At 40.4% G+C, this 17,688-nt stretch overlaps 1 protein-coding gene across 10 annotated transcripts in view; it reads right to left on the bottom strand.

The window, feature by feature from the left end:
- LOC133530496 (serine/threonine-protein kinase Wnk-like) overlaps positions 1–17,688 on the bottom strand; it is a 98,288-nt gene that overhangs the window by 21,579 nt on the left and 59,021 nt on the right. For all 10 annotated transcript variants that reach the window (XM_061868409.1, XM_061868407.1, XM_061868408.1 and 7 more), the window contains 14 exons: positions 17,343–17,439; positions 16,969–17,060; positions 16,495–16,669; positions 15,885–16,106; positions 15,527–15,736; positions 14,854–14,988; positions 14,272–14,439; positions 13,394–13,534; positions 11,810–12,009; positions 10,743–10,998; positions 2,828–3,077; positions 2,311–2,414; positions 1,468–1,572; positions 922–1,065 (listed from right to left, as the gene is read on the bottom strand). In XM_061868409.1, coding sequence (XP_061724393.1) covers positions 922–1,065; positions 1,468–1,572; positions 2,311–2,414; positions 2,828–3,077; positions 10,743–10,998; positions 11,810–12,009; positions 13,394–13,534; positions 14,272–14,439; positions 14,854–14,988; positions 15,527–15,736; positions 15,885–16,106; positions 16,495–16,669; positions 16,969–17,060; positions 17,343–17,439 — 2,299 coding nt within the window. The remainder of the gene's footprint in view (positions 1–921; positions 1,066–1,467; positions 1,573–2,310; positions 2,415–2,827; positions 3,078–10,742; positions 10,999–11,809; positions 12,010–13,393; positions 13,535–14,271; positions 14,440–14,853; positions 14,989–15,526; positions 15,737–15,884; positions 16,107–16,494; positions 16,670–16,968; positions 17,061–17,342; positions 17,440–17,688) is intronic.

Genomic DNA, 17,688 nt, shown 5'->3' on the forward strand with positions numbered 1-17,688 from the left:
TACGTAACATATCGAAAAAGTTCTTGAGTAATTGACGGATCTTTCCTAAGGGGATAATTACACAAAAGATCACTATAAATATCATTAGATAAGTAACGTAACATATAGACAGCTTGCTGACAACAATCTTAAAGCACCATGACCATCCTTCTTCTTTTCACCCTGATACTCTCTTGCAGTTGACGCAGAGACTTGGACCCTAAGGAAAGCTGATCGTAACCGAATTGATGCCTTTGAGATGTGGTGTTGGAGGAGGATGCTGGACACTGGACGGCTCCCCGCACTAATGCATCGATCCTAGATGAACTGAAATAAGTATATACAACTAAATCAGTGTGTCTAACGTCTGCTTACGCATAGTGCTTGTGTATTTTGACCACATTGCCAGGAAGGACAGTGATAACCAGGAAAAGTTGGCAATCACTGGTATCGAAGTAATCGAAGGCGAGCCGACACACAGGAGCCCAATTAGGTGAGCAGACCAAATTCGCTCAGCGCTTGATGTGACGTTCCACGGTGCCCTACATTCGGCGATAGACAGAAAGAGTTGGCGACAAATTGTCAAAGAGAAGCTGTTCCCTAGAAGTGGCCACGACCCTTAGTGATGAGGAAACCGATGCAAGGAGAACTCTCTGTTAGGGTGTAGGACTCGAATCATATTCTCCCACTGGCTATCCAGTCCTGGGCAGTTTGGCACCTCCTCCCATCCCATCTCCAATACACCCAACTCTTGATCCACCGACTGGCGTCAAGTAAATTTAAGATTTAGGACGACCATGTTTCCTTTTGCCGGACATCTTCCAAGTCAAGGCCACTTTGTCAGATTCCATTCGCACCGACCAACAGGAAAATTCCAAGCGAGCGTAGCTATATACAATTATTACAACACAATTTCTAACATAACAATGATTTAGACACTACCTTATCTAGCTGCAGGCGCAGCGCAGAGTGCTGCGGGTTGAGCACGGGCGCGCAGCCCGGGTTGGCGAGCAGCTGCTGCACGATGTCCCGGATCAGCTCCATGAACGTCAGCGCCTGCCAGTCCGGCAGCAGGTTGTTCGACACCTGCAAGTACATCTTACATATACATCGACGGTTTTAAACCCCAACAAGTTCCAGCACTTCGAAAAGTAAAGACGGTGTATTCCCAGCTGTGACCGCCCCGCGTGACCACCACCATACAAGAGGCGGGCACAGATGGAAATGATTCGGATGTAGCGTTTATTCCCATCTGTGTCCGGCGGGGACAGATGGGAATATACCGTAAAGACCCTAGTAATTTTAATTAGCACGTTTACTTGCAAATTCAATTCAAAATTTTACAACATAAAGAGCCTGTTTTAGAATCTCAAGCTTACCTTGTGCTTTCCAATCCAAAATAACGAAGTCAAGTAAAATGTGACCATTATCTTGGAAGAGCCAGGGTTCTCAGTTTAGCATGATTAGCAAAATTCCTGCAGTACTCACCAGGTTGGTGGCGATCTCCTCCGGGTTGACGTCGGTCACGTCGAACTTGAACGTGACCGTTTTGGACTTGGACTCCAACTGGCACTCCACGTTCGTCTCGTTCACCTTAAACATAACGTTATCGTGGGTTCAAATCGCGGTAAGGGCATTTATTCGTGTGATGAGCAGGGATATTTGTTCCTGAGTCATGGGTGTTTTCTATGTATTTATAAATATTTATATATTATATATATCGTTGTCTAAGTACCCTCAACACAAGCCTTATTGAGCTTACTGTGGGACTTAGTCAATTTGTGTAATATTGTCCCATAATAATATTTATTTATGTATCTCCTTATTCCTTACACTTCAAGAAGCTATATATATTGCATGATTTAGGTCGATTTGAAGTCGAAGACATCGGTTGTCGATTTGACAATATTTTTTTTCATTATACTACGTATTTGTGGAATCATCACTAAAAAGGAATCGAAAAGTTTATGTTGTTTCATTGTGATATGTTTTTGTTATTTTTAAAGTCTGCCATTTAGTATGTCGGAATTAACAAGCCGTTTTGCACTAAGCCTGGGTTTTCAACCGACTTTGAAAGAGAGAGAGGTTTTAGTGATTATTTTTTAAACGTTCTGCTTATTTTTATCAATGACACTAAGTCATATATGTATTTCATCTTTATTTGTATTGACCATACATTGTCACAGATACAAAATTAATATTATTAAATTCTTTATTCATTATTACTATACATATACAGATACGTAATTTACATTATGTATACCTCGCAATCTAAGAAAAAAACTATTAGAAATTAGAAGGTATTAAAGTATAAGTGTACATAAGTCTCACCTCTAGCACAGTAAGTTTGGGCAGCTTGTCCTTCTCGCGCGAACGCTTCTTGGAACCGCGCGATTTCTTGTCCCCCGTTATTGGAGATGGTATCGCTGTACCCGCTGAAATTCGTATTTACTATTATATATTATGTTTAATACAGTTACAAAATAGTTTGTACGAAGCGCTGGTGGCCTAGCGGTAAGAGCGTGCGACTTGCAATCCGGAGGTCGCGGGTTCAAACCCCGGCTTGTACCAGTGAGTTTTTCGGAACTTATGTACGAAATATCATTTGATATTTACCAGTCGCTTTTCGGTGAAGGAAAACATCGTGAGAAAACCGGACTAATCCCAACAAGGCCTAGTTTATCCTCTGGGTTGGAAGGTTTGCGGGGATCTTTCTCTTTTACTCTCACTAAGACGTAATTAGAGTAACAGAGAAAAATGTCCGCAATTGACGAACTTCGATTTTCGCGGTTATAGCCCAGAGCTGCAGGAAAGTAGTGGTTAAATAGGAACTATGTATGTATCTCACCCTCCTGGGCGTCCTGCTTCTCATCCACCGAGGCCAGGTCGGGCTGGCGCGCGGCGGCCTCGTGCGCGGCCGCGGAGGGGAACTCGGTGAGCGGCGTGTGGAACTGCTCCTTGTGGCCGCCGCCCGCCGCCTCGGCCTCGGGCAGGCTCAGCGCCTGCGGGGCCTGCGGGGCCTGCGGGGCCTGCGGGGCCTGCGGGGCCTCGGGCGCCGCGCGGACCTCCTGAGGCAACGAGCTGGGGATGCCCAGCTCCTGAGACGAGTAAAAAACCCGTTCATTGTCATTGACAGGTAATTATCATATCATTCTCATAGGAGAATTGCTGAAGTAAAGGTATGCTCCTGAGACCCGAACGCAGTTGTTTTGTTGAATTTGTTTAGAACATATTGTTGAATACGTACAAAGATTTGGGGGTGTCAGGAGAGTTTATAATTTTTGTAAATGATTGATAGGAGTATCCGACTATTGACTTGCAGGAGTTATGGAATAAATACCAAAACAATAATATGCATCATTCACTCAAAATTTAACTTCTTTACAGTAACTTAAGATGTATTAAATTAGTAACTTAAGATGTATATAATATATATGTACTGATGGTATTAAATTTTGCCGTTTCATACGCTTCAAACCCAGTGGCTCCGCTGAAAGAAGTGGGGGGCAGGGTCTAATAAACAATATTTGTGAGAACGGCCCAGAGTAATAATAGTAGTGCTTTTATAACATATAACTGCAAAAATATAAAGAGAAGCGTTGACTGTGTGAGATCGCTTTGTAAGGGGGCGGATGTGATTGCTCTTCAAGAAACCTGGCTAATGCCCCATGATTTGGCCTTTCTAGGGCAAATTGATGAGGACTTCAGTTACACAGGCAAATCGGCGGTGGATTTGTCGGCTGGTGTTCTTCGCGGTAGGCCTCACGGCGGCGTGGCGATTCTCTGGCGAAATAGTGCGTTTCACAGTGTCACCGTTGTAAAGTGCAGTAGTGAGCGTATCGCGGGAATAAAAGTCGTAACCAAGGATCGAAAGGAGTTCATGGTGATATGTGTATATATGCCGACAGATGTACCGGATAATTTGCCAATTTTTACGCAATGTTTGGGCGAAATGAATGCTATTATCGAGGACAACAGTGTAGAAAATGTGTATATGTTAGGCGATTACAATGCACACCCATCGGCTCAATTTTATGAAGAAATGTTCGAATTTTGTAATGAAAGGCAGTGGATATGTGCGGATGTGATTCGACTGGGTACATCGTCTGGAACCCACACGTTTGTGAGTGATGCGCACGGATCGCAAAGGTGGTTGGATCATTGCTTGGTAAGTACTTCTGCATTTTACACCTTAAATAATATCGAGGTTCTGTATGATGTATACTGGTCGGATCACTATCCATTAAAAATTGAATGTAATATTAACGTAATTAGGTCAAAAGACATACAGAAAAATGAATTTTGTAATAAAGTGTTATGGGGAGTGAGAAGCCCTGAACAGATCGCTAAATACTCAGAGTTATGTAATAACTATTTAAAGGTAGTTGATTTTCCGCAGGAACTTCACTACTGTGCGGATAATATGTGTCAGGATATTTCACATAAAAGTGTTATTAATCAACTGTACTGTGACATAATTGGCGCGCTAAATAGAGCATCTGTAGAAAGTAGTGTGCATAAGTCAAATGAGAAAAATAAGCGTAAAAGCATTCTAGGCTGGAATAAACATGTATCCAACAGTCACAAGCAAGCTAGGTTAGATTTTTTGACATATGTATTACATGGGAAACCCAGGAGTGGTCCCATTTATGAAAAGATGTGCACTAGTCGTAAAATTTTTAAATCTAGGCTTAAGTTCTGTCAAACAATCAGGAGCAGATTAAATTTGACATTTTAGCAACACAACACGCGACTAAACAGTTTAATAAATTCTGGAAAAGTACCAAAAAGTTAAATTGTAAACCAAGTCTGTCGGCTAGTGTAGATGGCGTTAGTGAACCCAAAGATGTTGCTAACTTGTTCAGGGATTATTTTAAGGCGCGGTGTATAGTAAAATGCGCTATTTTTAAATCGATATTTACGGACTTGTACAAGGATTTCATCGATTATTTTCTAGTATGTATAACTTCAGTCTTTGAACTAGCCGTATGCTTGTCAGAAACACGATGGCTCATCTTTTTCTCAATAGATTTTTGCTTTGAAAATATGCTTAAAACTGTATTTATTTCGATATTTTAGAAGTACTATAACGAATATCAATATAAAATTTACTTCATTCAATAGCTTTTAAGTAACTCTAACATTTTGCTTGTCAGTTTATCGATGCGTTAAATTTTTCATTCATAATTATGAATTCAACATTTTGTCTACTAAACGTTACCCTGCGCGGCAATACCGTCAGTACGCCAGTATGCCCGTGACCACTGTCAGCGTCGGACCTGTGCTAGTTTAGCGGACGTTACATAAAATGGATAATCACACTATAAATATACAAATATGTTATACACACAATGTTTTCATCACTCTTACGAAGAAAAAACTAATTTTTAAGCTAATTGATTCTTAAATACGGTGACATTTCAGACATCCATCCGTCATATTACCTTTTTTGACAAGTTTTACACACGCACCTGTCCGGCATACAGCCACGATTAACCAAATGATGAAATGGTGCCTTGCACCCGAGTTAAACACTCTACTTTTCATTTTTAATACGAGGAAGGTAAAATACATGTTCATTTTAAAAAACACTGCTAAGTATAAAATTCAGTAGTACTTATTTCGTGAGGGGTACTTTTAACTTTTAATTATCAATTTAGGTAAAATAATATTTTAAATGGCTATTACAGTAATAATCAAATTGAATACCTATTTTTAAACGTAAACAAATAAAATTAATCCGCTTGTTTAATTTATATAAGTCATTATATTGGAACAGCTTCATTTTTAACACATACAGGATGCAGGAGATATACTGGATTTAAATATGTGGGATTTAAATAGTGCTTAGTGAAAGGTACCATTTCACGTTTTTGTGGAAGTGCTCAAATGGCTGTAATAGTTTATGTTATAAGTGTTGAATTTGTTTGGTATTTCTGGTTTATTAACTTTCATATGGTATACACTTAAGACTTTATTTACAACATTTATCAACTATTTTATTTTGTAAGGTGAGCAGGAGTGATATTTACCCTTCAAATTCCATTCAAAATTTTGCAAGTACTCGGTTCGGAAGTTCGTATATATTTGTACCTCTCGCCAATATTTTTATTTCACTGGTTAATTATTCTGTAAATTCAAGAATGTCACTAAATTCCATTTTTGATAATGTTAAACATAAAGTCCTTTGTAAAAGTTTGGTATAATACTTTTATACCATGCTATTTCTGTTTTGTATGAAATGAAAACTGGTGAAATTTTATTTCTTTTTTCAAGTATAAATTTCGATGACACTCTGCCGTCAATTTCAGGTCTCAGCCAATTTTACCTTCTTCTTTAAAACCTTGGACCTTGTTATGTCTTTGTGATATGCTTTTACTATTTTTCCTGCCAATACAAAATATAAGTGGAAAAATCGATCGAAAGTTTCGCAAAATATATTTTCTTCATTTTTGCATTAGGGTGCTTATGTGTAATATGTATATATTAAAATAGTTTATTTTGAAATGAATCACTAGTCAAGGCCTATAGTATATCCCTTCAAGTGGCAGAAGCCAAAACGTAAAAAGTAGTCACGTGGCGGGCCCCGTCGGGTGTTCAGCGCGGATTTAGAGAATATTACAAATTCAACTATTTAAGCTTATCTATGTATAAAAGTATATATTGAAGCATATATCGTTAGAATAAGCACTAAATACGCTATTCGAATAGAATAATTAAATTATTGTCTTCTTCTTCTTGGTCCCTCAATGCTGAGGATCGTGACATCATGTCCTTCTGTTGAAGTTGTCCTTGTTGTTGTTAAATTATTGTAATGTTTATGCATTTCGCCACATGCACCTAACTAATCAAACCTAGTAACAGTGACAGTTTTCCAGTTTCCTTATTAAATATGACTACCACCACAAAACAAAGTTATGATTGGAGGTAATTGTTATTATAATTAATTTTCTACGTAGGGCTTAAAATTCAAAGGTTAAGTCATAAAAAGTGCCCGTGAGGAAACGGATTTTTTAACCACGTATTCCTGAGGTCATAAGAAGAATTTCATGTACAAGTTTAAGTCAATTCCGCAAAAAAAATTGTTTTTTTTTTTTTTTTTTTTAATTTTTGTATGATTTTAAACATATTAAGTTCATGTTCTTGGAAAATTTATGGATTAATATAAATTGGTACATTTTTTTTTCGTAAAAATTAGTCTATTCAAATGGTACCTTGTGACTTTGATATCTGTCAAGAAGGTAGTCTAGACTAGGTCCCAAAGTGGCGACTGGCGACATAGCCATCAAAAAGGCGTTATGCACTAAAACACAACGATAAACATATTTTTTTAATTGGTATTAACTCTGAAACTAGGCGAATTAAATAAGTTTATATGACATTTTTGCCTCTAAATACGATCCGGAATATACTGTTAAAATCTTTCCGTTTCCTCGAGGGTACCGTGTATTTACAAAATAACCTCTTTAAAAATCAAGACAGAACTCGACCTAGGCGTTCGATCCCAGATGAACGGTCCTTAGCAACCAAGCGTTAACAAGCGTGTGTATGTATGTTTTCCTTGTCTAACTTGCTAGCTACTTTTGGGCGCTAGAAGAGCGTAAATATACTTCAAAGCCTTCAATTTTGCCACTAAATATGGCAACACCTCACTAACCACCGTCTGTTGGCCGACAGCTTTCTGGCTATCGCATTGACCCGTGAGTGGTGGGCCACCACTTGAAGGGATAAATAACATAGTTGACGATAAAATAATTTTGTTCATCGGAAAGTTTTGTATGTTAATTAACTTTACGGAACAGGTCTTAACTGTACTTCTTTCCAAAGGAAAATAATACTCATTGAGACAATTCTAACAACCTCAAACGCAATTTGGTTGCGATATTTTGACACAAAGTTCCTATGGCCACCTCCTCTCTCATGCATCAGATCAGCTCGATGGTACCATAATATTTCATTGTCACCCTCTTACATATGTATGCAGATTTTCAACTTCATCTGAAACCTCAGTGGGTCAAATATACTTGTAATATTTGATTACAGACAGAGTAGACAGACAACAGACTGATTCTTTATTAGACATTAATTAAAGTCAGTCAATTATACTAATTACTATATAACTTCGAAGTAGTAGTAGTATAAGTGCATTTTTGCCATTATAAACTTTAAATAATAAATAGCAGTTTTCTCGACTTTTAAAATTTAAAAATTTAAAATTTCGTCGTCTTCATTGTCGTCAATTCAAAAAATAATATAGAAATAGTCGTTACAGTTAGACTCATGGTTCTTTTTTGAGAAGATAGCATAATTTATCTACTTTTTGGAGCTACATATGCTTGTGCATACCTTATGCTTATGTTTTCAGTTATCTCAATACCAGCAAAAACATGCTACCTTTTTACGTTCACTTCCACAAATTACTTAGCTTTGCTAGTATTCTTCCTTTTTTCACTACTTGCCCGAAATTGACTTCTATTGCATTTTTAAGGTCAACTAAGTTTTGAATAGGTATCTATATATGATTTAGAGCAGACAGTTGTAACTTTTGTCTGAATTTGTATGTAATATTATTTCGACACAAAACGATTTGGTATCATTTTACTAGGTTCTCAATTTGCCGCGGTATACTCTAGTATTATATATAATTATCAAATTTTTAATTTCATTAAGATTAAATCATAATCAATATAAATTTCCGGAAAAGATCCCAGAACTAACAAACCAGAATACGGATGGCGTCAGAATAAGGACGTAGGCTTGCTGCGAGCGCGGCGCGCGGGGCGCCCGCCTGCCTGCTTTACCACTTCGTCTGCTTCACCCCCTCAAAAACCTAAAATCTGTCTATAAGAGCGCCTTAAGGTGGAGCCCCCTTTTCAACCCGTATGTAAGGGGTTCAACGCTGAGTCCAATATGAGAGATAAGCCTATTGTAGTCTCCGCTAAAGACGTTAGACTAGCTATAGCTAATATGAAAAGAGGTAAGTCTCCGGGGCACGACGGGCTCAGCATTGAACACCTTCAACATGCGGGTTCGCACATTGGAAGATTATTATCTATGCTGTTCACGCTATGCTTGAGACACACATATTTACCTCCTGATTTGATGAAAACTGTGGTCATTCCCCTTGTTAAAAACTCTACAGGAGATCTTGCGGATAAAAGTAACTATAGGCCGATTTCTTTGGCTACAGTCACCGCCAAGGTACTAGATAGGTTTCTTGATAGTTGTTTAAACCAACACGTTAAATTACATGATGCGCAATTCGGTTTTCGTGAAGGACTGTCTACGGAAAATGCAATATTAGCCTTAAAACATACAGCAAGCTATTATGTTAAGAGAAATACGCCTGTTTATGCCTGTTTTTTAGATATTTCTAAGGCTTTCGATACCGTGTCGTATGATATACTGTGGTCAAAATTGAAAGAGACAGGCATAAATCCGGCTGTGACGGGAATCATGTCGCACTGGTATAGTAAGCAGATAAACGTGGTAAAATGGGCTAAAGAATATTCAGATCCATATGTGCTAAAGTGTGGGGTAAGGCAAGGGGGGCTAACCTCGCCTAGATTATTTAGTATGTATATAAATGAACTGATTGAGGGGCTCAGCAGCATTCATGCCAGCTGTAGAATTGATAACGTTTGTGTAAATAATATAAGTTATGCGGACGATATGGTGCTGTTGAGCCCATCAGTATCAGGGCTAAAAAAGCTAATTGAAACATGTGAGACTTATGCGCAGCAGCACGGTTTGAAATACAACGCTGCCAAAAGCGAGTTCATGATTTTTAGGGGTAAATTAAAGTGTCCAGCCTACACGCCCAAAATAATGTTGAACGGATATCCTTTGAATCGTGTCACACATTTCAAATACCTAGGGCATATTGTGACCGAGGACCTGAAAGACGATCTTGACATCGAGAGGGAGCGCAGAGCGTTGTCGGTCCGAGGTGGGATTCTGGCACACAGGTTCGCACGCTGTAGTGCCCAAGTGAAGCTGACTTTATTCAAAGCTTACTGTCAAAGTTTTTACACGTGTGGCCTGTGGGCCAGTTTCAGGCTGAAGACTTATAATACCCTGCGTATCCAATATAATAACATTTTCAGAATGCTGTTTGGGCTTCCTCGATTCTGTAGCGCCTCTGGAATGTTTGCCGATGCCGCTGTAGAGGACTTTTATGCTATAGTGAGGAAGAAGACGGCATCTGTGGTGAGGCGGATGAGGGGGAGCGCAAACAGCATCCTGAGAATGATAGCAGAGAGGTGGGATTCGGATATTCTCCGCCGTTATACCGAACTCCATATCATACGACCTAAGAAATAGATATTTGTATGAAACCTGTAATATAAGATAGTTTACTAATGTAGTTTTATAAGTGTCTTGTAACTAACAATCTATGGATCGGAGGAATCTGAAAATAAATAATTTTTTTTTTTTTTTAAGACACTGGTAATGGTGTTAACTAGTTAACAGCGCCATCTATCTGACTTTTTTCATACTGTATCGAACCCTAGATGGCTTATCGATAATCGACATCCAACAATGGTACTCAGTTTTACAGGCAGTCGATAGGTGGCGCTTTAATCAAATATTATTAATTTAGGCTTGCTAATTAGTAAAATATTCATACCACTTTCCCAATATACTCGACACGAAACACACGTTGTTTGTCTCCGACCTTCGCCCACGTGTCAACATGCTGCTGGCTTGTATGACTCAACTATGGCTTAGTAATGCTAAAATGTAACAACAGAAACACATACCTGCGGCACCGAGCTGGGCACCGACTGTGGTACATGATTCTGCACCGTTTGCTGCACTGAAGTCTGCACGGAGTGTGGCACGTTAGGCGCCGCCGGTTCGCCTTGCAGGTCGGCCTGGGCCCGGGCCCGCGCCTGGTAGTGCAGCGCGCTGGGCGCGGGCTGCGACTGCGCCGGCTGGTACAGCTGCAGCGGGTTCGTGGCGTAATGCTGCACCGGGGTGCCTTCGTGACTAGATATCTGCCGGTCGCCCGCCACGCTGCAATACGATACGATATATTGTACATCTAAAATTTCAAACAGAATAAGGTAGTTAAAAATACAAGAAGTGGAGTGGTAGTGGTGTATGTATATGGATGTATGTGTATGTATATGTATGTATGTGTGTCTTATATTTATAGTATGTATGTATGTTTGTATTTATGTGATATATATGTAGTTTATAAGTATATTCGTTTGCTTTTCTTTTTAATTCATTGTTTTTTTTTTTCTTTCCCTGCTCCAATTGTATCTCTGTTTGGCCCTATGGTTGACTGGTAGAGAATGCCATTTGGCATTAAGTCCGCCATTTGTACATTGTTGTATATATTTTGTGCAATAAAGTTTAATTAAAAAAAAAAACCAGCATTACCACTATATTTATATTAAAGGTTTTTTATTTCAACATAAACCACGTAATTATGCTACTACTGTAAATAATTGAGGCGTAAAATTGTATTAGTGTCTATTTGATGTAAGCGTAAAATGTTCTTCTAAACAACACAGTAAATCCGCAACATTTACTTATTTCCCTATTTCCGGCCTCACATGGCGACCCCGCTATCACAACCTACCTAAAGTTCATCATATTGTGAGGCAACGCCTGTCCCTGCATCTGATGCATCTGGTGATACTCCTCAGGAGCCTTCTGCATCAGCTACATCTCCAGATACTGGTTGTACTGCTCTGTACCCTTCTTAATTAATTGTTACTGTGTTAGTAAACAAGTGAACTCTAGTACTATAGATTACTAGAGTTCACTTGTTTCCCTATTTCCTACCTCACATGGCGACCCCGCCATCACAACCTACCTAAAGTTCATCATATTGTGGGGCAGCGACTGCCCCTGCATCTGGTGCATCTGGTGGTATTCCTCAGGCTTCTGCATCTGCTGCAGCTCCAAATACTGGTTGTACTGATCCACGGAGATCTGTGTTTGGAGAGGTTTTTGGTATTCGTTGACTAGTTGATCGTGCACGTCTGCAGAGCTGATCTGGCTCTGTTCGGAGGCCTGGAAATCAACAAAATTGCTTATATTTATAATGAAGAGAAATATATATATTTTTTATTGTTTTTTTTTTTATATTACAGATGTTTTATACTGCAGTGACAGTTCGATTTAGTTAATGATGACAGTTATCCTTGCTTTCAGACCAATTTTAGACTAAAATGACAGATCGGTAAAGCAAATTGAAATTGCAAGCAAAATGACCGGTCTGGCCTAGTGGGTAGTGACCCTGCCTACCTATGAAGCCGATCCTGGGTTTGAATCCCGGTAAGGGCATGTATTTGTGTGATGAGCACAGGTATTTGTTCCTGAGTCATGGATGTTTTCTATGTTTTTAAGTATTTATATATTAAATATATATATATATCGGTATCCCGTGTGCCTTAGTCAATTTGTGTAAGAATGTCCCTATAATATTTATTTATGTAATTCTAGTATCTGCGATATACAACCTTCCTTAGTTGTGTTGTGTTGTGTGTTCTAGTTTTGAGGGCCATTAAAAGTTGAAGCGAAGCGCCTTTGTGGTAAAGCCATACGGTAGAAGAGATAATTACCAAAGTGTCATAAAAATAATAACCGGCCAAGAGCATGTCGGGCCACGCTCAGTGTAGGGTTCCGTAGTTACTCTTCCGTCACAATAAGCTAAACTGGAGCTTAAAGTATAGTAAATTGTTAACCAAGGGTTGAAACGGTACCTTTCACCCGAGTTGAACAAATAGGCAGATTTGCATAATCAGTACCTAATTAAAGTAAGTATTTTTACTATGAAGGGAAAACTTTTTGCGATAACTCAAATACAGCTAAACTGATCATGTCCGCTATAGTTTTCATTTAATGTCTTTCTTAAGCTCTACTTCCACGATTTTTTTCATATTTTTTCGACCTATGGTTCAAAAGTTAGAGGGGGGGGGGGGGGGACACATTTTTTTTTCTTTCGGAGCGATTATCTCCGAATATATTCACTTTATCAAAAAATGTTTCTTGAAAACCCCTATTAGTTTTGAAAGACCTTTCCAACGATAGCCCACACTCTAGGGTTGAAGCGAAAAAAAATTTCACCCCCACTTTAAGTATAGGGGAGGTACCCTAAAAAAATATATTTTTTTAGATTTTATTGTACGACTTTGTCGGCTTTATTGATTTATATATCCATGCCAAATTTCAGCTTTCTAGCACTAACGACCACGGAGCAAAGCCTCGGACAGACAGACAGACAGACATGGTTGACTACGGAACCCTAAAAAGAAGCGACAGGCCTACAACCCAACGATATGTCTCAACCCGCAGAAGCTTGGAGCTTGACCTTCAGTTTTGGCGGGTTCTCAAAACACATGACACCGCCGAAGGCTAAGAACTGTAATTACAGATGTTGCAGGTGTAAGGTTACCTGTCGCTGGTACATGGGCCTCTGAGCTCGCAGCATCTCCTCGACCTTGAGCTGCTGCTGTCCCATGAGCTGCTGTTTTTGAGCGTATAACGCCAGGTTCTGCTGGTCGAGGTAGTTTTGCTGCGATTGCAGTTGCAATTCCTGAAATTTAATGAACAGCTTGAATTAAAAATGTCTTAAAATATTCAGGGTAAAATTAAAAAATATTGAGAAAAACATTGTAAGAGTGCAAATGTCCTATAATATTTATTTATTTATTTAAATAAGAAAGAAAATATAGGGTATTTGGCTGACTAGTCAAATCGGCTTCTTTTTCGAACTTATAAACGATTAATCGCTATGGAATTCACATATATTTTTATACCACGTCGGTGGCAAACAAACTTACGGCCTTCCTGATGGTAAGCAGTTACTGTAGCCTATGGACGTCTGCAACACCAAAGATGTAAAAGACGTGAAATGGTCTAGACATAATAACGCCCTATTTTAGCTGCAATATTGCTAGTGGGTTATCATCTGCTGCTGAAGCAGCTGTTGTACACCTGCATGTCACACCGATCTGCTGCGCGATATGCTGCTGCTGCTGCTGCGGATGTGATGGGGGGAGAGCGTCTGCCCGGGGACCTGGAGCTGCTGGAGGGTGTGGATGTGCTGGGGGGAGAGCGTCTACCCGGGGACCTGGAGCTGCTGGTGCGTCATCTGCTGCTGGAGCAGCTGTTGTACACCTGCATGTCACACCGACCTGCTGTGCGAGGTACTGCTGCTGCTGAAGGGTGCGGATGTGCTGGGGGGAGAGCGTCTGCCCGGGGACCTGGAGTTGCTGGTGCGTCATCATCTGCTGCTAGAGCAGCTGTTGTACACCTGCATGTCACACCGACCTGCTGTGCGAGGTACTGCTGCTGCTGCAGGGTGCGGATGTGCTGGGGGGAGAGCGTCTGCCCGGGGACCTGGAGCTGCTGGTGCGTCATCATCTGCTGCTGGAGGGCCAGCTGTTGCTGGGCCACCATGTGCTTCTGCATGTTCAGCTGCTGCTGCGCCTGGTTCACCTGGAAATCACGAGGTTTTAGAAATACAGCCCTTTTAAGACGTTATAAAACTATAAACTATTCGTCAGATTTGACCGTGCGAGTTCGAAGTGTCTCAGTTTCAGATTGGGCAAAATTGCTTTCTCAGCCTATTCTCGTGAAATTATGTGAGCAGATTCAATAATTAAGGTCTATGTGGGAAAGACCCTCTACATGCTCTTTCGGCGCTTCTAACTCTTGCGTTTGTGCAAATTACTCCACATACAGAAGGTCGGCAGATCAGAAGGAGTGAAGCTTTCCTCTTTGACTATGTCTGACTGAGCTAAGCGAGGTCTTCTTCACATTGACTTTACATATTTTTTAGAAATTTCTCAAAATGACGGAGCCATGGAGCCACTAAATCAATTTATGTAAAAGCAGTATGCCTGCCTATACCTGTTGTTGAGCCTGCGCGACTTGCTGGCTCTGCGCCAAGATGTTGGGGTCCACCTGGAGAATATTCTGGGGGATGTATTGCGCCTGCTGATACAGCTGGTTCTGTTGCATTTGCAGCATCTGTTCTTGTTGTTGCTGTAAAAGTATAAATGTAAATAAAAGGTAAGAGAAGATTAATTTTATAACTATACAGTAATGAAACTGTGCTGCCAAAAGGATTTTGGAGTAGCATTTTCAGTAATGTAATATTGATATTACAAACAATAATTATTAGGCGGGTCCACACAGAACAAGCATACGCGCGAGGCAATTTCCTAGCCCACAAAATTCGCCGAGGCGACGCGCGCGGTTTCCTCGCCTGAGCGTGCCGCCTCGGCCGAAGCACGTCTACACTGGCCGTTTTGTGCCTCGCGCATATGCTCGCTCTGTGCGGACCCGCCTATTCTGTTCTGTTACTACTTCAACATCTGACAACCTGGGAACTGTAGGGTATCTAAAGAGAACGGATCTTAACCTATTTTTAGCAAGACTCATGATGATATTTAAAAGCAGGTTCTACAGACTGAATTGTTGTAATGACTATCTCGTTTATTAGCCCAACTGATACAACGCCACGGGTGTTTGTTGCTGAACTTAGACAGCTAGAAGGGGCCACAACCTGGACTCTACTGACCTGCTGCAGGTCCTCCTGGGGCTGCGGCTGCTGCTCCGATTCAGACTCCTTGCGCGCCTGGAGACTATCAGGCCGCTGGATGATCTGCGCCAACACGTTCTGGAGGTTCTGGAGCGACGGGTCCAGCTGGTTGGGGGCTACGGCTGGTGGGGCGATGAAGTTATCTTGAGTTAGCTGTTCTTCTAGCTGCTTCTGCTGTATGGCCACCGCCTGCAACAAGGTGTATTAGTATTATTGGTGCTTTTGACCTTTAACATTGCTGGTACTTTGAAATTATACTATAGTAATTTGGTGCCTAAGGTGATACGCGTTTTTGGAAAAGACCACTATTTTAAGACCTGGAGGTTATCTCACACACCTGCTGCGCTATGATGTTCTGCTGCTGCTGTATAATGTGCTGCTGCAGCGCCTGGTGCTGGTTGCTGATCTCATTGGCGATGCACTGCTGGTTGAGCAAGCTGTTCTGCTGCGGATCTAACTGCTGGGTTTCCAGTTGTTGCGTCTGCTCTAACATCTGCTGCTGATTTCGAAGGTTCTGCTCCATCAGAACTTGTTGTTTCATGTTCTGTTCTAGCAAAACCTGGAGGTAAAAATAACTGTTAAGATATATTCATGATGATATGATTTGGGATGAAACTGACGCTTTACCTGTCGAATACTATAAAACTTAGCAGGTTGGGAATGTGGACCAATTCACTCTTCATGACAGATGCTCATGAATTCGCTAATTGATTTCATCATACCTGTTGTTTATGCAGCTGTTCCTATTGAAAGCGTGCGTCAAAAATATAGCGTGTTTTAAGTGTGTTATACTAAATAATCTAATAAAGTACAAAGTACACCTTAATTGGTCCACCAAAAAAGTCCAGTTCTTAAGTTTAAGTTTAAACTTTGTATAAAAAAAAAAATCAAGATCCATCGCGATCCTTTTCGCAAAACTACGTCCAATTGTGAAATTGAAATGAAACCTGCTGGTGCTGCAGCAGCTGGTGCGGGGGCGGGGCGGCCGCGGCGGGGGAGAGGCGCGCCTGCTGGCGCAGGTTGTGCTGCAGCAGCTGCATCGCCTCATCGCTGTACTGCTGCTGGAATTGCTGCTGGAACAGCTGCTGTTGCGCTTGGAGGAGCTGGGATTGCTGATCTAACCTGGAATCATTTTTGTTGGCATTTTTTTAAATAGACTAGTTTCCTAAGCAAAGATAATAATTTGTCCGTCACTTACATAAAAAAAAAATGTTGAACACGTATTTTTCCATAAACAAGAAATTATGAAGAACGAAGAATTTAAGATTCTCCAGTTTTAACTCGCTGTATAATGCGCTTTAATTTTGATTGTTTTTGTTTGATTGACAAAATTGTTTAGTAATCGGGCAAAGAAAAATGTATATTTTTTTATTTTTTAACCTACCAAAAAAAAATACTTTTTCTTCTAGAAAGAGACTTACTGCACGGCCGCTAATGGTTGAGATCCGACGCCGTTTAAAAGTCCAGATGCCACTTCTACAGGTCCGACTTGTTGGTTTTGGATCATCTTCACCTGAAATTAGATGATACATTTACAATTCTGGTCTATATCCAACTTTCAAATCCCCGAACTAGATCTTTAAAAAGGCAGTAGTTGTTTTCGAACTACGAACTTTGACTGGCTGTCAAATTCTAACTATTTGATAACGGTATTTGCTTCAAACAAAATTCAATTGAAATGTTTCTCTGGCGAAAACATGGCTTAAGAAAGTTAACTTTGAATGTGAAACGTTCGTTACAAAGTTTACTATATTATTCAGGGGTAAGGTTAGCAGCCTCAGTGTTCCGCACCTACCTGCCGTAGCTGCTGCTCCAACAACATCTGCTGCTGTCGGTCCTGCTCTATCAGCTGTTGGTTGAATAGCATCTGGGTCTTCTTCTCACTCCTCTCCCTGGGGACAAACATCATAAATTGAAAGATATACACATACATAATTAACGACCGGTTTGGCCTAGGTAACGCTCATCACTTAACGTGGAGTCCAATAGAACTTGCAAATAATGTAAACACACCAATTTATCTTCAATACTTCGTAATCACGCACTGTTTGACGAAAATCCTGATCTTATCAACAATTTATACAAGGGGGCACCTTGTTGCGACAAACGAAAAAAATTCAACTACGTATTCCTCAGGTCAT

Source organism: Cydia pomonella, chromosome 23, assembly GCF_033807575.1.
Source record: "Cydia pomonella isolate Wapato2018A chromosome 23, ilCydPomo1, whole genome shotgun sequence".
In the NCBI taxonomy this organism is placed as follows: domain Eukaryota; kingdom Metazoa; phylum Arthropoda; class Insecta; order Lepidoptera; family Tortricidae; genus Cydia; species Cydia pomonella.